At 38.2% G+C, this 21919-nt stretch overlaps 1 protein-coding gene across 9 annotated transcripts in view; it reads right to left on the bottom strand.

Annotated features, from left to right (window-relative positions):
- ESRRG (estrogen related receptor gamma) overlaps positions 1-21919 on the bottom strand; it is a 594335-nt gene that overhangs the window by 173664 nt on the left and 398752 nt on the right. For all 9 annotated transcript variants that reach the window (XM_012745582.3, XM_012745576.3, XM_075997052.1 and 6 more), the window contains one exon: positions 453-868. In XM_012745582.3, the coding sequence (XP_012601036.1) occupies positions 453-855 (403 nt within the window). In that variant the 5' untranslated portion in view covers positions 856-868. The remainder of the gene's footprint in view (positions 1-452; positions 869-21919) is intronic.

Below are 21919 nucleotides of genomic sequence, written 5' to 3'. Positions count from 1 at the left end.
TAATAAGACTTCCAGGTGATTGTAATGCATGCTCAAGTTTGAGAACCACTGGTCTAAGGTATTTATTACTCCCATGCACCTATAGGAAGAGCTAAAGAGGTAAGAAGCACTGTTAATCCAACGTGCATTTGTTCAGTTGCCATACAGAACCCACATTGCTCTAATGATAGCTATGTTCTTTTCAACGCCACCCAAAGCTTATTATCATTGCATCATTAGAGCCTAATAGTGAAAGGAGAATTAATGGATAGGGAGTATATCTAGGGGGGAAGTTTATCCTATCAATCTTCCACTATCAATTTTAATCTATTTCTATTTTTCTACTCAAGATAGAATTAAGACTATGTAACTTGACTTATGAGGATAAGAACTATGGAAAGGAAAAAAAAAGGAAAGAAAGACCATCATGTGAGGTTAGAAGTGGATAGGCTATTCCCAGATCCAACACTAACCTTGAATTGTCCTCTTGAAGAATGCCTTGCAGGCTTCACATGACGCCACCCCATAGTGGTACCCGGAGGCGATGTCACCGCACACCAAACACAGTCTCTTGGGCATCGAGTTGAGCATGTACTCGCACTTGGTCTGAGGATCTTCCACGATGGTGCTGGAGCAGTCGTCGTACAGTTTCCTGACAGGCCCGCTACCTCCCAGGATAGGAGCAGAGGGGTAGAGAGGCGGCGAGTCAAGTCCGTTCTGATGGCCATTCATGGTTGAACTGTAGCTCCCACTGGCGTCTGAAGAGCCACCGGGGCTGTGGTGGTTGACGCTGTCCGTCAGGGAGGCCGGGCTGGAGGGTTCCGTCTTGATGAAGGACGAACAGCTGGAATCAATGTGTCGATCTTTGTTTGACATTCTGCAGAGAAGCCTGAGATTTAGGGAGATACAAACAGAGAGAGAAAAGAGAAGGAGAGAGTGTCAGATGCAGAGACCAAAAGAGGTAGAAACAAAGAGATGGTGGGGGAAGGAAAAAAATAGAGAAAGCAAAAAGGAAAGATAAAAGGAGGGGGAAAAAAATAGAAGAATTCATATGTTAAAGACACTGCTCTTTGAGAGTGCTTCCTAAGGGCTAGGGACTACATATCATTCATTCTCTAGTCAATATTTCTTGTTCTACAAGAAGGTAATCAGCATAAGGGCATGACAGGGTTACATCAAAGTGCCCAGACAGGCCATAAACAAAAGCTCTAAAGGGTCCAATTGCTTTTTATTTTACCTTTCTCTTGGAGAACCACTGTCAATATCTAAATCAACTGTCTAGATTCTAAATTTGTCAATGGAAGAGGTGGTGATTTGCAAAGTCTATATCATTTCTAAAATTGTATTTTATCCTCACACTGCCTTTCCCTCCACACACTGATGCTGCCATCATTTTATTATGAGCAGAATCAAACTTTTATTTTCAAGGCTGAACAGATGATCCCAAGCTCTGTAATTACTGTTTGTCAGCACGCTTCCATAAGCATAACTGTGTCTTTTATTGATCTGACTAAAACACATAGGGAATATATCCTCAATCACTTTGTTTCTTTATTTAAATTGCTCTGTTTCATAGCCATTTAGCAATATAGAAAGACATCAAGGATAAAACTCTAGCCAATATTTAAGGATTATTTCCTAGAGCCCGCAAAATTCAGTGAATGATCACCACCAGCATTGATTAATAAATACGTGCATGCATTTCTGTGTGTGATTTGCTATTGTTTAAGAGGGGAATTGGTAAAAGCCCTCTGAGCCTTCAGTATACCTGTGAGTCCATAAATCTGATACTGTACTTTATGTTCAATAAAAGAAAAAAGTAGAAATGGATCAAATTTTGTCCTGAAAAAATGAGATTTGTGATGGCCCTACCCCCTTTCTTTTTGTCTTTTAATATCATACTTCCTAAAAGGAACTATGATGAAGCATCTAATCTAACAAACTATTTCTCTTATCTGGAAGAAGCACACATCACCCCTCTTTCTTTGTTGGACCCATAAGTGATTGAATTTCAGGAAAGGTAATTAGATGAAAAGATATAATTCGTCCTATTTTCCGTCTGTTTAGCCATAGTGCAAAACCCCTTTTAGCAAAGTCTCTAAGAACCTTCTGAGAGCCCACTATAGAAAGAAAAGGTGGCAGTTGAGAAAGGGACTCAGATAATTGCTTCCCGGTGGAAAGTTGATTTATGGGAATCCCACTGGGTAATGGTCATTCACGAGAATTTGGGCGAGTAGTCACAGGCTAACCAAAGGGATGCAATTATCTCTTTCACAATAAATCTAATGATAGTTCATCACTGCACAAATTTCGTGCTCTCCTCCAGGGTCCTCCTCCTCCCATTGTTCTGTTACTTTAAAATGGAGGAAACTATGGAATTTTTCTATCAGGAACGTTCGCTTTAACCCCTCCAAGAAGGCAGTCTCAAGAGCAGAGCATTAAGGCAAGAATTTGCCTCTTAACAAAGCTCTGTTACTTTGGAAGTTTTGCTCTGCTTTCTAATGTCACGCGGCATCAAGATGTGGAGACAGCCAAGAGGAAGGAGAAAGCCACCCAAATACCCTCCTGCTCTCGCCCACCCACTTGCGTTGTCCTTTCCTCAAGAACTAGCGCGAGGAAAAATATCCCCCTCACCAGCCCGAACCACGGTGTCCTCTCTTTTCTGCATCTGCTGCCTTGTACCCGTCACTGTTAATGAGTGTTGTAATTAATAGATCGCTCTCCTTGTCTCCCTGCTTGCTCTCTGGGCTAAGCACTTTCCTCAAGTCAACGTTTGAAAGAAAGCGGGTCGGCACTGACTTACAGCAGCCCTGTGAATTCCTTTTAATTTAGAGCACTTACACCACCACTTCACTTATTACCTTATAATTACTGGACTGCTCGCACATACATTATGATCTTAGACTAGAGTTAGAAGTTATTAGGGTACTAAACCATGGTTGCTCCCCTTTCCTCTCTCTAGCACTGAATTTCTCATAGCTATGACAATTAACTCTTTCACCATCTGCCTGCAAAGTACTGTTTTATAATTTTTTTTTTTTCTTCCAGAGAAGAATTGCTTGGAGCTGCTTGATTGCAAAACATACCACGTTTTCTTCCAGCCCTCTTTCCAGCCCCCCCACTTTCTCTGTCTTTCTCTGTATTCTCTATGGTCACTTTCACCCCAATTTTCTTTCCCTAAGGCTTCTTTTTTTTTTCCTATGGAACTTCTAAATTTTGCAGAAATCTTGATTTAAGGAGCAAGGCCAGAAATTACCCTCCAGTTTACGGAACAGTTATTTGCCATGTCATCAAATGTTTATGTATCAAACGCATGTTGTTAAAGTCCCCGAAAAATAGGGACTCTCCATCCAGCTGTTTCATCCAAAATCTTAGCCCATGACTTGGTTACAACCTGGATGGCAGTAAGGAAATTCAGGACATTCAAGCTGCCAGGGGAGTTCTTGGAACGATGGTAATATTTTGTCCTAAACAAGATCTGTCCACTCTAGCCATAAATGAAAATGAACAAGCTGGATTTGTGCTTGTATGTTGTACATGTTTTTCTCCTGACATGAACTGCTTAATTAATACCTTTTGCCCAGTGGTAATAATAAAAGTCAGAATTGCCATTTATCAAGCGCTTACTATGTGCCAAACACTGACCTGAGCACTTTACAAACATTACCTCATTGAATCCCCAAGAAACCTGGAAAGGGTGGTATTACTCTTTAGGAAACCGAGCCTCAGACATTCCAAAACTTGGGGAAGGTCCTACAGTTAGGAAGCAATAGAGCCAGAATCTGAACTCAGGTCTGACTCCAAAGTCCAAAGCAGAAATGCTTTGAAGCTAATGAGAGTTTTAAACAGTGTTTGCTCATTTTTTTAAAAAATAGCCAAGCAAGCAGGGTAGAGGTAGTACGCAGAGATCTACTGCTTTTATTTCTTAGCAAGTATATCCACAGCTCACCTGCAAGTGGAAAAGGGTAGAAGGGGCCACCACCCTGGCTGTAGGTCTATCCTATTGAGTCACCCTCCCCAGGGTTTGGAGTGACGCCTAAACAGAATCTCTGAAAGAACCCGTTGTCTCCTAATTACTACTTAGCTCATTACACTGAACTCTTCCTAGACACCATTACATTATAACCTAAAACTACAGCGAGTCTTAATTCTCTCCCCTCTCTGTCTCTGAAATTCTACAGCTCTATTATTCAAGCCTGAAATATTCACAACTATCTATAAATTCAATTGTCAGCTGGTGGGTTTTATTCTAGACTTCACTTCAATCTAAAATTAGAGGCACTAAAATTCACATTAACTCTAAGAGGAATGTAGTGAATAAGACTTTATTTCAAAAGAACACCTTTTTGTCAGAAAGAGCCATTTTCAAGATGATGGCTTTATCTGTAGCCAAAGAGAATAAGCCCAATTCCACATTGTACTGTTAATGTAGAAATTTTAAGTCACATTGGATTAATAAAAATCTAAATTTGGTTAAGAATTATGAATAGAAATAACATGTGTCGAAATAGGTGGGAAATATTTATTTTAAAGCCTTAGTATGGTTACTTTTATTTCATTATTTTAAGAAAAATGCGAAGAACAAGGGAGCAAGACAAGCTACTGTCCAAAAACCTCCAAATGAATATCCTGAGAATAAACTGGAAGGGGAAATAACTGTGGCAAGAATAACATTTAGTTTCTTTATAAGACACCAAATTTGAAAAATTAAACAGGCTTCTTGAAATTTCAGCGTTTTTAAAAGCATTTTTAACACACAGTTTGAGATACAGTCTCAAATAATTCTGATTATCATACTTGAACATAGGAACTTGTTTCCTAGCTCTGCGTATGGCCAGCCAGGGTAAAAATCATCTTTGGTGTTAGATACTATCGATAATCAGGCAAATAAAGACTTCTTAGTTGGACTGTTTAAAGATGTAATTTTTGAAAGTTAATTAAATGTGTGTATATGTGTGCACATATAGAGAGAAAGCGAGAGAAAGAATAAGAATCAGTTAAAGTTGCTGCTGTAGGAGAAAACAAGATAATCTGGAAGTTAATATTCAATTTATACTATAATTATCAAGCCTAATCATTTTAGGAGAATCTACCTAGTTCCAGGTAAATGTGCGAGATTAAATGAATTGCCATGCGTTTAAATTTCCACGTGCATATACAGATGTCCAGAGCGGTGTACATTTTGAAGAAAGGACTTAAGTTTAGCCAATACTGTTAATTGTTCAATGTTGGTTTAACAATAATGTTCTATAGGTTATAAATTATAAATCCTCTCATTGAAATTATAAGTTCTTAACAAACAGCTATATTTCATCATGTGAACTTTATATACAACTTGAATTTCTTTGCTACTTCATTTCCCCATTTAGAAAAATAGGGAAATAGAGAAAAGGGTGAGTAGAAATTTCATAAGGAACATGTATATAGAGGTCATCTTAGACCTTCCTGATTGTTATACTAAGACCAGATAAACTGCAATTTATATTATGCCCATACCAGTGATGGCTGCCTTCATAGGCTAAATAAATGTCAACTAAAGAATTCACCATTTTCTTTTCTTCTTTGTCATCCTCCAGGGCCTGAAAAAGTACTCATCATAATTAAAAATTTCAAATGCTTTAAAATTTTATTCCCAATATTTTTTGCATACGAACCCTGAAGCCAGCAAACCTGCAAGTTTACAAATACACCCAGAGATAAGAGTCCCCATTTTCCTCTCACCAAATCACAGAATTTCAGGGTTAGAAAGGGAGGTTATCAAGTCACACCACCTATTCACTGTTTTCAAGATAGAAATGAATTTGTGGCGATTGGTTCGTTTTCTACCTTCTGAAATCACCAGATTAAACATTTAAGTATGTTTGTTTAAAAAAGTTAAAAGCTCTTGGTAGCGTACAGGGGTTTCTTTCTTTCTTTTTTTTTTTAATGCTTTTAGAAGAAAGCTTCCAAACTAATGCTGCAGCTCCCCGAGGTACGGCTTCAGAGCCCATGACCCCAGCAGCTCCTATGGCAGCCTCAGTTACAACTTCAAGCACGCTACTTTACAATGAGCTTCCCCCCCCCTTCAACTAATTGCACTCTCGTAAAGTGGCAAAATGTGAATCACTTAGTAACAAAATGGGCACCAGCTGCTATTGTCAGAGAATGGTGATGCTGAAGAAAAGGGAAAGCAACCGAATGAAGTGTCATGTCAGAAATCAACGGTGCAACGTGTGATTTGAGAAAACATGACTACTTTACAGAGACAGGGTGTCATTATGGCATCACAGTAATACGATGCTTTGACAACTGCTGGGTCTAACATATCATCATTGCATTAAGGTACACTGGCTTAGTTGGGGAAAGAAGAGAAAGGATTTTTTCTTTTAATAAGAAATATCTTAAGGTCTGCCTGGTTAACCTAACAGAAGGAGATCATTAATTGTAAAGGAAGAATTGTATTTCCTGACCCATATATGCTTAAAAAGATAAAAACACATGGGTACACATATGCACACACACTTACATGTAATTTTAAGGCCTTCTTTAATAAACTTGAGGCCCATCTAATAGAACAGATTTCTGTTCTGAATAATGGGATCATAATCATTTAGTAATGCTATTCTTGATTCTTTGAACAAATAAATTGTGCATTTAGTCCGAAGGACTCTTTCTAACTTACTTCATCAAGAACAAGAGTTAAAGAAACAGCTGCCCCCAAAGCTGGTGCCTGAGTTGCTTACCAGAGACTTAGCTATGTAGTGTGGGAGACAAGGAGCTGGCCCCTTAAAAAAACAAATTAGAGCCCCTATGTAAGCCGACAGATCTCTCAACTCTACAAAAGGGTGTCCCGCTACACCAAAAAAAAGGAAATTCAGGACAAATAAACAAGAGACTTTCAACTCACTCCTGGCTGATTATTGAAAGAAAAGTGCCCCGTGAATTGTAACGTCATACCTAATGACTAAACCCTTACCAGGAAAGACCTCACTGAAACCCTCTCTGCTTTGGGGGTGCTAGAGTTCAATGGGGTCCTGTCTTATTCAACCTTGTTCTGACATTAGTTTGATCAACTATTCTGGTTTTAGCATTGAAAGCCCAGTCCCAGGTATACCAGGACGGTTGGTCACCCACTCTGAAATACAGACATTCCTATGGAACCCTATATGTCTCCACTCCTTCTGTGAAACCTAAAGCAAGAGAAGGGAAATGGAGACAATTCATTTCTAGCAAAGACGGCCCAGAAAAATGGCAAGAGAAATGTACTAATAAGAGTGACTAAACCAATGAGGGCTGGGGGGGTGCTCTAAGGATATATGTGTTAGCAAATGCCTGTGGACACACCAGCGTCCCATTTTACCATGCCGCGCAAGCTGGAGACGAATACTGATTGCCTTAAGTTATCCGGACTATTTTGGATGTAGGAAATTGCAGTTGCTTCCATTTGTATGGCCAGGTGATTTCTTCTGCTTCCTGGTTGATAAACTTTATTAATGGGAAAAGAAATGGTCCTGCAATATCACAATGTGTTGCACATTATGATTGTTGACAGTTTCTGTATTTAAGGATTCGATCTGATGCAGAGGCGCTTAGTAGTGTAATTTATCCTTAGCTTGTTTTCTTGGACCTATTTCAATCTAGGGGGTGAGCATCTCTTGTTTATAGCTCTAAATACAGTAAGTGAGATGCTGACAAATCAATAAACCTGTTAAATACATAATAATGCCGGGTAATTGCATACATGATGTTTTACATAATTAACTGTCTGAGCTTTTCTTTAATATAATGGGCACTCATGTAATATAGAGTAGCTATAAGTCTATAAAACATACACAGTTTATATGAACCATGATTCTGCTTAAAACTCCGGCTAATCATCTACATCGGCTTTGAAGAGAGAGCTATCCTCCACTGCCAAGTCCAAATCAATTCTTATGACATTACTTTATAACTAACATGATATTTAACTGATGATGGCTATTAGCTATTATACAGATTGCATTCAAAGATTGTAACAGTCAGGGGGAAATATCATTTAGTTTAAACAAACTTCTGCCATGTAATCAATATTATTGAGGCAAATTAAGTGTTTTAACAAGTGTGTGTATTTGCCCTAATGCAGCTTAATTAACTATATGCTCACAATTGCTCAACTACACGATACCTACAGATCTTAAAAGAGAATCTGAAAAAAAAAAATCTCCTAGTCAAAAACTCAGAGGCGTAACAGATGGGAAAACAAGCATTTATCTCTGATCCCCAAAAATGTTTCTTGCTTTTTGCACAAAAGTTACTCTCCCTGGAACCAAAAGCCTAAGAACAAGAAGGGCTTTGGAACAGTATCTCCTATAGTCAACCCACTTGGGTAGTAAATGTTCTCATGTTCATTGGGTAACCACACCTAGGGTAGAGTGAATCAGCACCTGGGCAACAGTGGGGACCACTGCTAAACAGGAAGGTTTGTATGGGGTAAAAAAAAAAAAAACTACATAAGATAAATCATCAAAATGAAGCTTATGATATATGCTGAATATAACATTTATTCCGTCTTAGAGATTTACTATGCCGTGAGCAGACCTCCTCTGCAGTAAGCTTTCTAGAGGAAAGAAATAGTCTCCTGCTTCTACAAATCTCTGGTCTTTCAAACAGAAATATGGATCAATAAAGTTTGCTTGTGTTCAGACAATTCTGTTCTCAAGCAGTCAAGAAGCACAGGGAAGAGAAGTCGACACAACAGGAGGCGACTGACAGCTAAATGAAGGACCTTCTCCGAGGCATTGCACTAGAGAAGAAATAAACAGATATTCCAACTCTTAGAAAAGTCTCTGCGCTGATCTCTACAAAGCATAATTGAATATAGATGCTTACACACACACTCCAGTCATGGAGTTCACAAATCAAATCCGGGTCAATGAAAGCTCAGACTTCCTGAATGTCTCTTTGCTACACTGAATCGGGAAATAAGGAATGCTACCAGAAGTTGATGTAAGGATATGGAGATCATAGTACTGACGTCACTTTTTACTTACAAAGAAAATGTTTTGCAAAAGCAATTATAATTACTAATAAACCAGCTGCCTCCATAGAGATGGGCCAGTTTGCTTGCAGTGGAACCTACTCCGCAACTGGGTATGAATTACAGTGGTGAGAAAATCTAAAGGCTGAGAAAAAAATCACTGTTGAAATAAAGGTTGCTTCAAGCACATATGAAAATTTTTATATTAGTGGGAGATTCACAGTACAGCCAGAGATAATAAACCACATCTGTTGGAGAGCAGTTAAACTATATTTATACTTTTAACTTAATAGCTTAGTCTGCAGTAGTCAACATCTGGATGCAAATGCAGATGGTCTTGGGTGATCTATAGCAGAGGTTATGATTATATTCTGTTGGTATCAGGTGTTGGCCAGCTGAAGTGGGGGATGGGGGGAGCCACGGAGAAGGGGAACTCAGCTAATTATTAATCCTAAAAGTTCTTCCTCTGTCCTCTTTCTGAGAAACATTCCGATGAGCTAGCTGCCTGGAGAGAAGGTGAGGCCAAAGCACACGGGGCTGCTATTTGCGGGCAAGGAAAAATCACATCCATCCACACATATATTTAACTCGAGCCACGGAAATGGCTAAAGAGTTGTTTCTGTGGCATGATGTGCTTGTTGTCTGTCGCATTCAGAAGTCCAAATACAAACGTGCAGAGAAAAATTTCTAATCTAATTTGCCATTCTAAGAAACTGATTAAAAAAAAAAATGACTACCCCAGAGTTCCCACAGATTGCTCGTTTCCCAGGACAGCCTGCCTTCCTACAGCACTTGACGGAGTAGGAGACACGGTGCTAGCTCTGGAGGTGGCACTCTGTGATCTGAGGCAAGTCACCACCCTGACCCTCAGTGTCCTCACTTGCTAAATGAGAGGATCTGTCTACATGCTTTCTAAAGTACTTCTGCCATTTAAATACACACACACACACACACACACACATAAACTCAAATAAAAACCACTGTGGCCTGTGACTCTGATTAAACCTGGAGAGCAAAGGATACTGCACTGAAGTGCATTCCCCAAACTCCCATTTCCTTAGCTGTTCCTGCACTCAGTCACCATTTAGGACCCTGGCAGTGTGTGTGTGTGTGTGTGTGTGTGTGTGTGTGTGTGTGTGTGTGTGTGTGTCAGGAGAAGGAATAATTACACAAACAACTTGCCACATAACAGTGGACGACAGCAACCACAGTCAACTGAGGACTCGTTCCCAGTGGGCTGCAAGAGGACAAACAGAGCCTCGATCCTTTTGCAGGGAACTGGGGAGCAGGACTCTTGGTTTTTTTCCTAGAAATGGTTCTCTTTTTGTTCATTACGGTTTTTTTTTTTTTTTTTTTTTTTTTTGGTGGGAGGTGTGGGCGGAAAGGGCAATTCCCTGCAATCAGTGTTTAAGTGAATGTTTGTCCCCAGTGTGACACCATGCTGTCAGCAAGCAGCGGGGAGCCGTTCAGTTGTTACTACATTTGATTTGACTGCCAGTAGGAAGCTTCATTTCTACCAACTGTTAGCTGCTCGCTCAAAGAATCTTCTCCTCATTTTTGGAGTGATTTTTCCCTCTCTTCCATTTCCTTTTCCTTGATATGTCGGAAGCCCCAACGCCACGTGGGTTTGTAAGAGGCAACCTTAGCCCTTGTCTCCTGAGCTTGTCAGACCTGAGGGTCTGGCTATATGGCGTCCACGCAATTTTGTCAGTATTTCTGGTCTCTCACTTAAAGTCCCTCCATCTGAGGACTGCATTTTAATTCTGATTCCCTTGATCATCACAGTGTCAACAGAGACATAAACTGGTCCTGCCATATTGTAGTCACATCTTCATTTTACTTGGTGGATTTTATTTGGTGGATTTTATATTAGCCAGTGGAACAGATATTTCTGCATCCCTAATTAGCTGGGAAAAAAAAGTGTTGTCACAGCTTTTCATGCAATTTTGTTAAATAATTGCTATTTTTACTAGTTGCTTCTGGCACCTTTTAATGAATTTTCTGATTTGCTAACTTTACCGCATCACACGAAAGTTTCCTCAAAAATTAACGATTTTCGTAATCAGGTTTCTCAAATAGTTGCTCTGACAATGAAAAGCATCTTTGGGGAAAAAACGCAAGCATATGCATGCATTAAAAGGGTGGGAAAAGAAGGGGAAAAAAAATCCCTCAGAGATATTACAAAAATTCAGGCTGAATGGAAAAGTAATTAACACTAAAGAGCTAAAACTGTAATTAAGAAAAATTTCATTAAGGGAGGCAGGCGAGTCTGCTTTTCTAAATATGACAAGGTGCCGTGTAAAAATAAAATAGAAGCAGGTTTCGGTGAGTGGAGCAGGAAAGCCGTGTCTTTAACCAGATCAAATTCTCGAAATTGGCTGTCAAGACAGGATTGTTGTGATTTATACCCGTCTATCAAGTGCACGGACGAGAGAGACAGAGAGAACAGAGGCAAGCTGCTGTCGCTTCCATTCGCAAAGAACCTTTAATTTCCACATACCATCTGTTACCAAATCTAATTCACATTCCCCCTTAATCTGGTTTAGTTCCATAATACTAATTCTTCCCCAACCTTTATGAACATAAACGACAAAAAAAAAAAAAAAAAAAAAAAAAAGGCTTTGGTTCTTGGTGAGTGAGAAATTGAATATTATAGAGTTAAGGTGTTAAAGACTCTGGCAACTTAAGCGAAGCATACTCTCTTCCATTAAAATGTATTCCTGGAAAAGGGATTTGTTTTCAGTCAATGCAGAGATATGAAATTGTTCATATTTGGGGTAAAAAAAAATGATGATATAAAAGTAGGCCAGGGACATGAAAGCAGAGGTTGTCATAAAATACAATTGTTGTCAAGTTTAGTCACTTTCAGAACTGGCTAGAAAATCACTTTGTCATGGTTTTCAGATAGAGAAAGCCTGAAATTGTATTTTTGGGAAGGAAACTCAAGAGAGTGATGTACATATTCAGAAAGAGTAGAGAAGGGTAGAGGGAAAGAAACCTAGGAGAAATGGAAATGGAAAAAAAAATCATATATATTTTAAGAGGAAGAGATGTATATGGGTAAACACATTAACTTCTCTTAATCTAAGATTCTATTAGCTCGTGCTTTTGATTCACCATTGCTTCTACTCTTAACCAATATAATAACTGGCATTCACAATAATGAGTCTGTGGAGCTATAAAATTATAAAGTGCTTTCTGCATGAGAGAAAGATTAAACTATGCTCAGTAAAGATTTAGTGTTAAATGTATTTTATTGCTTTCTAAGTCTGTGAAAATTTGTTATCTCTAAAGGCAATAGTACATAAAGATCCACAGGCATACATACATTACAAAATGCATAAAAGGTATTGTTTCAATACTGGGAAGAGGTGTTTTTTTTTTTTTTTTTTTTGGAGTCAGAGTCTTGCTCTGTCACCCAGAATAGAGTGCAGTGGCATCATCATAGCTCACAGCAACCTCAAACTCCTGGGCTCAAGCCATCCTCCTGCCTCAGCCTCCTGAGCAGCTGGGACTACAGGCACATACCACCACACCCGGCTAATTTTTGTATTTTTTGTAGAAGCAGGGCTCTCGCTCTTGCTTAGGCTGGTCTTGACCTCCTGAGCTCCAGGGATCCTCCCACCTCAGCCTCCCAGAGTGCTAAGATTACAGGCATGAACCAATGGCCTGGCCAAGGGATGAGTTGTTATTACACATTTAGACAGCTGGCTCACTACCTAATTTCTCTATGAAGATTACCAGAATTATCCTTTTGTTCTCTAACTCAGTATTATAGAACACTACTGGGGTTACATGATATTGTTCTCTCAGGTTCAGTAAATAATCAGAGAGACTGTGATAAAAAATATTTATATTTATCATAGGTATTATTATCGCCCCTAAATACATTTTTGCAGAAACGAATTTAACATGTAAAGTCCATCGGTGAAGTTAATACCCAATTTTTAAAATTCCCACATCTGCTATCTAAAGATACATACCTTCTGGAAAGAATTTCTCATTTTACTGATGGAGTCTTTTGATTAATTAGCTATACAGCTATTAGCAACAATAAAAGCCTGGTTTTTAAGAGATGTGGGAGATTATGGAAGAAGATAAACTGTTTTATAACATGGTAATAAACCAAAAAAACCTGAGACCAGAATAAATGTGCTTACACATACACACAAACCTTCACACAAACATATTACAAATACACCATCTATAAAAATATCAATGGGTGTCATAAACAAATACAAGCGATTAAAGATTACAAAGATGATAAAATATCAGGCAATACTATTAAGATTTTCATTATTTAGTAAGGAATATGCTAATTCTGATATCCCTAAGTTATAGAGAACAATATATATTACATGATTTTTTAGAGTTTCTATTGCAACTGTAAGTGAAAGAGAAAATTTTAATTTCTTCATATACATAAGAGTGGCTGAAATTCACAAGACTGACAACACCAAATGGTAGTGAGGATGCAAAGTCATTGAAACGGACACTTAACCATATCACAATTCCACTCCTAGATATTTACTAAGAATGAAAACATATGCCACAAAAAAGAGCTGTTCACCAATATGTATCACAGCTTTATCTATAATAGCCCTAATCTGAAAAGAAATCAAATGTCCATCATTGAGGAATGGATAAACAAATTGTGGTATGTACACATGTATGTGCAAAGGCATCTTACACAACAATAAAAAGAAATGAATTGTGGTAAATGCAACAACATGGCTGGAACTCAAAGATACTCTGGCAAGCAAAAGAAGCTAGATATAAAAGCTAGATACAAAATTTTACATACTGCAAAATTCTGCTTGTGTGAAGTTCTAGAACGAGGAAAACTAGTCCAGATAGAAACTAAGCTAGATAGAAATCACCAGTGGTTTTCTGGAGCAAGGAGTGGGAACTGACTGGAAAAAAGCATAAGGAAACTGGTGGTTGCATGCATTATATGGCTCACATTTGTCAAGCCTCATGTAACCAGGAACTGAAAATATACGTTGTATTGTAAATTTTAGCTCAGAGTTTATGGAAACAAAATTTTGAACAATGGGTTAAACATAATAACTACCTATTATGAGAAGTTTTCATTGATTCCTAGGGCTGTACCAGATCTTAAATAAGCAGATCTAGAATATTCTTTATCAATACCTAGTTCTACTTCTCATTTACACACAAGGACACGATGGACTAGGAAGTGAGATGACTTATTCGAGCACTCCCAAAATTACAAGCATAACCCAGCCCAAATGCCAGACACTTCCATCTCTTAGGCCAGATCTCTAAGTTTGGCCCACAGTGAGTAACATTCTGCCTAACTCGAGTGGTAGTCTTTTCTGTACTCTTTTAAAGTTTATAAAATACTTGTAATTATAAACATTAACACATTCTTGTGTGTACTTGGGAAGTAAAGAAAGCTAAACTGACTTCATTCCACATTTTCTTCCCCTAAAACGTGGCCCATGATAAAATGGCTTTAGAAAGTATATAATATGTGGGTAGTCATAACATGTTAATATAAGTAACTGAAGGTGAGCTTAAAAAATTGTATTGATTTGGTTTTTGCAATAAGGAAGTAGATGTTATAGGAGATAGAATTTAAAAAAAAATTAGGATTTAGGAAGTAGAAATAAGAAAAAGAGGAGCATCATTTAATTTTTAAAAATATGGTTCAGCTTTAAGTATGAATATATACACACAAAGTAAAAAGTTATTTTGGGGGGAAAGTACATTATTTAAAACCCAAGTAGGTAAAATGATACATTTCAAAAGAAATGTATTGAAGAAGCTAACAGGAAGAAGCTAACAGGAAAGAAAATGTGCATAGCAAGTTAAATTTAAAAATTATTTCATCACCAATATTCCAGACACTTCTCAGGTGGGAATACCTAGATGGCTTTCCTTAGCAGGAAAGGAAATCAATCACAGAGCACAGTTCTTCCCTTTTTTAAATTTTACACACACGAAGATTACAGCATTTAATAATAGCAAAGGAGAAACAACATAATTAAACAGCTAATCCATGTTCTCCTAAAAAGAATGAAACTGTGCATATCCCTGAAGACAAATCCCTGAAGCCACACCCACCACCTATCCCTTTCAATGGTTCCAAACACTATGGGATGAAGAACAAGCCCCTTCACCAAGGTGCCCAGACCTGGCCTTCCCTGAACTGACCCAGCCTTTGTTTTCAACCTCAAGTCTCACTTCTTGCATCTCTGAACCGTATACAGTCACGCACTGCATATTAACGTGTCTGTCGACAATGGACCGCATAGATGATGGTGGTCCCATGAAATTATAATGGAGATGAAAAATTCCTATCACCTAGTGACGTCACAGCCATCCTAAGTCATAATGCAATGCGTTACTCACATTTTTGTGGTTACAGTGGGATAAACAAGCCTACTGCGCTGTCAGTTAGATAAAAATATTGCACATACAATTATGGACAATATATAATACCTGATAGTGGTAAGTGACAATGCTATTGGTTTATGTATTCCCTATACTATACTTTTTTATCATTATTATATAGTATACTCCATCTGGTTAAAAAAAAAAAAAAGCTAACTGTAAAACAGCCTCAGGCAGGTCCTTCAGGAGGTGTTCCAGAAGAAGGCCTTGTTGTCATGGGAGATGAGAGCTCCACCTACGTTACTGCCCCTGAAGACCTTCCAGTGGGACAAGATGTGGAGGTGGAAGATGGCGACATGGATGATCCTGACCCTGTGTAGGCCTAGCCCTAGGCTAATGTGTGTGTTTGGGTCTTAGATTTTAACCAAAAAAGCTTTAAAAGTTAAAAAAAAAGAAAAAAGAAGAAGAAGAAGAAAAATTTAAAAAATAGAGAAAAGCTTATAGAATCACTATGTAAAGAAAGAAAACATTTTGTACAGCTGTACAATCTGCGTTTTAAGCTAGATGTTATTAGAAAAGAGTCAAAAAGTTTTAAAAACTTAAAAAGTTTAATAAAGTAAAAAATTTATAGTAAGCTAACGCTCTTAGAAAAATTTTTTTTATAAATTTAGTGTAGTCTGAGTGTACAGTGTTTATAAAAGTCTACAAGAGATACAGTAATGTTCTAGGTTTTCATATTCACTCGCCACTTACTCACTGACTCTCCCAGAGCAACTTCTAGTCCTACAAGCTCCATGCTTGGTAAGAGCCCTCTCCAGGTATACGGTTTTTTAACTTTTATACTGTATTTTCACTGTACCTTTTCTATATTTAGACATATGGATACTTACCATCGAGTTATAGTTGCCTACAGTATTCAGTGGAGTAACATGCTGCACAGGTTTGTGGCCCAGGAGCCATCGGCTACACCAGGGGTCCTCAAACTTTTTAAACAGGGGGCCAGTTCACTGTCCCTCAGACCGTTGGAGGGCCGTTGGAGAGTGCGGCGCACATTCCACACATGCGCACTGTGGGCCCGGGACGAGTCAGCTGCAAAGCAGGACAGGCAGCAGGGGCAAAAACACCTGGCGGGCTGGATAAATGTCCTCAGTGAGCCGCATGTGGCCCATGGGCCATAGTTTGAGGACACCTGGGCTACATCATACTGCCTCAGTGTGTAGTAGGCTGTAGCATCTAAGTTTATAAATCTACTCTAGGATATTTGCACAATGAAGAAATCGAGCCTTTTCTCAGAACATATCCTCATCGATAAGTGATGCGTGACTGTATACATGCGATGCTTAATGACTTGTAAGTTCCCTTATTACCCAGCTTTTGCACTGCTTTCCCTTCTCTCTGGAATGCATCACCCTTGCCCTTGGCCCCATCATCTGGCCAGGTCCTATTCATTAGTAAAAGCTCAACTGAGTTATCACTTGTCCAGCAAGTCTTTCTTGATACTCCTTCCCTTTGGTGTTCCCATAATACTACGAGCCTATGCCTACAATTGCACATAACATGCTGTTTTTAATGTACAGTTGTCCCTCAGTGTCCATGGGGCATTGGTTCTGGAAACCTCTTTGCATACCAAAATCTACAGATGCTCCAGTCCCTTATATATTACAAAATGGTATAGTATTTTCATATAACCTATGCACATCCTCCCATATACTTTAAATCATCTCTAGATTACTTATAATACCTAATACAATGTAAATGCTGTGTAAATATTTGTTATACTGTATTGTTTTGGAAATAATGATAAGAAAAAAAAAATAACTCCGTATACATTCAGTGTAACCCATTCACTTTTCTTCCCAAACGTTTTGAACTGCTATTGGTTGAATCCACCAATGCAGAACTCACAGATATGGAAGGCCGACTGTATATACTTACGTTTCCATCCATCCGCTTAAGAAGACTATGCATTAATTGTTTTATATTTTTAAAATTTAACCCTGTGCCTAGGTTGTTGTTGAATAAATGAACAAACCACAAATTTACACACACAAAAAGCTGTGGACTTTAAATGTTGGAGCATAAATTTCTTAAATAAAAAATGTTGCTCATACAATCTCAGGAATCTGAGATAAAACATTAAGCATAGAAAAGCTATTTCTATGTCTCCTTAGGTCACAATGAGCCTGCTAAGAGATTTGATTTAAAACAAAAACCACCTGCCAGGCGAAGTAGTAAAATGACTAAAAAATTTTTAACTGGAAGACCTGTTTTTGAGTTCACCAACATTGCCATATACTAAAGGTGCTGAGCCTTGGTTGCTGAAACTGTCAAATGGAAAATATACCTCACTGTGACTTGTAGGAAGATTAAGTAAAAATTATTTTCAATGAATTGAGAAGGATATCAATGACCAAGGGGGAAAAAAAAAAGACCATTTTATGATGGAGGATGACCCCAAAAGTAGAAGAGTAGGCTGAGTAGGGTCAGGGAATGAAAGAGGGAGTGGTTCTGAAGAATACTCTAGGGGCTTTGGTATCAGCAATGGGCTCAAAAACACATTTGGGTCATATCATGGAAGGTTTGAAATATCACACCATGTCATTTAGATGTCACTTCGTAGGCAATGGGAAGTTATTGGGGGGAACTAAAGAGAAAAGAGACATGTCCCAATTTGTGCTTTTATTAAACACGATTTTGGCTCCAATGTTGTCCATTTATTTATTCACTCTTTTTTATTTTAATGTTTTAGGACTATAACCTGATAAATAAAATAGACCAGACCTTTGAACCCATAGTGATTAAAGCCCAATGATGAAAACTATTATGTCCATATAATTATCAGTCAACTGGGCACAGTGGCGTGTGCCTATAATGCCAGCTACTCGGGAGGCTGCGGCAAGAGGATTGCTTGAGCTTAGAAGTTTGAGACCAGTCAACCTGGGCGACATAGTGAGACCTTGTTTCCAAAAATAAATAAATAAATAAATATTATACACATCATCAGAAGAGGTATTTGGACCCCTAGTGATCCACAAATAATACATAATAATCAAACTAAAATTTCTTTGGCAAAGTATAATTATTTAAATAAAGTATAACAAAAAATATTAAAACCTTGTGATAAACCTGTTGTTTTTTTTTTTCTTGACTGTAGTAGTGGTCACAGAAATCTCAGATGATAAAATTACATAGAACTTATTACAGTCACCTAAGTAGCTGGGACTACAGGTATACACCACCATGCCTGGTTAATTTTTTTATTTTCTGTAGGGACAGGGTCTCACCGTATTGCCCAGGCTGGTCTCAAACTCTTGGGCTCAAGCAATCCTCCTGCCTTGGCCACCCAAAGTGCTGGGATCATAGGCATGAGCCACTGTGCCCCTCAGAAAAATAAAATCTTAAAAAGATTAAAGTGTTTGTAGTGATAGGTGTGACTAAATACATACACATACACAAATGAATGCAAGTAAAACTGGTGAAATCTGAAAGGTCCATGATACAAATTGTATCCATATTACTTACCTGGTTGTCATATTATAATATAGTTATACAAGATGTTACCACTGAAGGAAGCAGGTTACACATGATTTCTTTTCATTATTTCTCACAACTGCATGTAAGTCTACAATTGTAGACTTAAAATAAAAATGGTTTTAAAAAGTTAACATTTCCCTTGGGGGGGCATGGGGTACATCATATTGTGACATGCTAACCTGAGCACTTTATATTATGCTGAGCTCATGCTAGTTACTTAATAAATTTTTCATTTAATATATGTTTGTTGAATGAATAAATGAATGAATTGCAAGGCATTGTATCAACTGAATACATCATTTTTGCTAATGCTGTTAGAAACCTGACCCTTGATACCATGAAATTAAGGTCACGAAGATGCTGCATAGATGGACAGATGGTTCTCTCTTCTGCTACTTCTAAGAGAGTACGGTGAATTCTCAAAACAATGTTGTAAAGAAATATTGATGCGATTTCATATATCTCAAGAAGATATCTGGAAAATACTTTTTCTTTTTCTCTGCTATGGTGGGAGGAAAAAGTTGCCGTCCTACACTGGTTTCTCCGGACAATCTTGTGAGATGAGTTTTATCTCCATTTTACAGATGAAGAAAGAGGGCTGTGGTAGAACCAGAACTTGAACTTGAATTTTCTATGTCTAAATCCTTTACCCTGAACTACAAAATGCTACACCACAAAGATTTAATAACTGTTTTATAACAACCAATTTAATATGTCAACTGTAGTCACACCTATCACTACAAACACTTTAATCTTTTTAAGATTTTATTTTTCTGAGGGGCACAGTGGCTCGTGCCTGTGATCTTAGCACTTTGGGCAGCCAAGGCAGGAGGACTGCTTGAGCCCATGAGTTTGAGACCAGCCTGGGCAATACGGTGAGACCCTGTCCCTACAGAAAATAAAAAAATTAGCCAGGCATGGTGGTGTATACCTGTAGTCCCAGCTACTTGGGTGACTGAGGCAGGAGGACCCCTTGAGCCCAGGCGTTCAAGGCTATAGTGAGCTATGATCCTACCACTGCACTCCAGCCTGGGTGACAGAGCAAGAACCTGTTTCTAAAGAAAAAAAAATTTCATTTTTCATTGCTTCAATTTTCTTAAACGACTGTATACTAAGTGCTATGATGTACCTGCCATGTCTATCTGAACTCACAATAACAAAAATCTGATCAAAAAAAACAAAACAAAAACAAAACTAAAACGTACCTTGGTCCTTCTTAAATGCTCAGCAACTCAGAACATACTAGGATTATTTATGTCACAGAAAGGAGAAAACAAAAGCACGGTTACTATTTAACTGGTATAAGATTAGATCCTTCTAATAAGAAGGTGACTTATTTTCACAGCATGGAAAACTGAAGCTATGTATTAGGTAGAACTTCCTGGGCAATTAGTTGTCATTAATTAAGTATATCAACATGCATAAGGAATGCATATTAACTCACTGTGCCTTGGTCATCTGATAATTAAAATGAGGTAGTAATATCTATCTTATCTAATACACAGGAATGTTGAAACCTAAAAGAGAAAAAATAGACACAAAAAAGTTTTTTTTTCTTTTTCTTTTTTTGGAGAGAGTTTCTCCCAGACTAGAGTACAATGGCATAGCAACCGGCAACTTCAGACTCCTGGGTTCCAGTGATCCTCCTGCCTCAGTCTCCAAAGTAGCTGGGACTACAGGCACACACCACCCTGCTGGGCTGATTTTTCTACTTTTTTTAGAGTTGGGATCTCGCTCTTGGTCAGGCTGGTCTTGAACTACTGGCCTCAAGTGATCTTTCCACCTTGGCCTCCCAAAGTGATGAGATTACAGGCATGAGCCACTGTGTGTGGCCAATATGAAAAACTTTTGAAAAGCTTAAGGCATTATGCAAAATTAAAGTATTACTATAAATTTGTAGAACAAAATATCATTTTTAATCTTTGGATTAAAGTAAATCTGCATCTACTTTCGAAATATAAATCCCTACTTACCTATAATACTCACAAAAAATTATTCAACTTTTGAGATTTGTTGTAATTTTTGGTTGTTTAAACAATTCACTAATGTGGTCTCAGTTTTACTGATTTTTTTGTCAATATTAACTCACAGTATTACACAAAATGATTTCCTTAACTTCTTAGTACTTGACATTAAGAGGTTATGCTACCTGTGTACAGCACAGCTTTAAGTCAGTCAATTCACAAATCTTTTGTGAGTATCTTCTACGTACAAGGCATGTGCTGACTATGAAGAATAAGGAGGTCTTTTTCCAAAGGAAAATGTGGTGAGTTTCAGGGAAGATCAAAACAGCCATGCTAAGAATTAAGGTTGTGTGGAAGTTATGCAAGAAACTAATGAGGTTAGAGCCCTCCATCAGATTCCATGTGGATAACAATTAATTTAACAGAGGACTGAGGAAAAAAACAGACAACTTCTAAAACTGCTTAAATATATTCAACTGTCTTAGCCACTAACCACAAAAAAAAAAAAAAAAAAGATATGAGAGTGTGGATGAAACCTATTTATTGCTCCTTCTGGGGAAAAAGAAAGTGACTTCTGTGAATAAAGGTGCAATCTACAACCAAGAACCATTTAAAACTGCTCCGTGGAATGAATTTAACAATGCCCAGTATCAATTACAATAGTTCTCAGGCTTAGCAGCTGCTGGGTCACACCAGAGACCTAAGTCCCCACTGCCTCTGTTTACCCCTAAGGTGAGGCTTTTCTATGAGAGTTCATCTGTCCATTTCCCAGAAGGAAAATAGAACAGGGATATTTCTTGTTCTTATCCACAGCCTGGGAGGGATTATTGAGGGGGAAATGGGGAAGAAAAAATTAGTGTGGTCCATCTCATGAAACAGTGAGTGGCTAACTAGTTTAGATACGTAAGATTCCCATTCTCCTCCTAGAGTGCATATGACCCCATGCAGACTCGTGCTCACATCTAAGCCTCTTTGTTTACTAGAAAAACCACAAATTAAACAGTAAGTGATGGCCAGCGGAGAGGTATGAAAACTTCACAGATAAGGAAACTAAGGGTGATAGTGAGAAATAAACCTAAGCAGGATC

Source organism: Microcebus murinus, chromosome 23 (genome assembly GCF_040939455.1).
Source record: "Microcebus murinus isolate Inina chromosome 23, M.murinus_Inina_mat1.0, whole genome shotgun sequence".
Classification (NCBI taxonomy): Eukaryota; Metazoa; Chordata; class Mammalia; order Primates; family Cheirogaleidae; genus Microcebus; species Microcebus murinus.
Note: the sequence above shows the minus strand (reverse complement) of the source record. Positions and strands in the feature narration are given on the sequence as shown.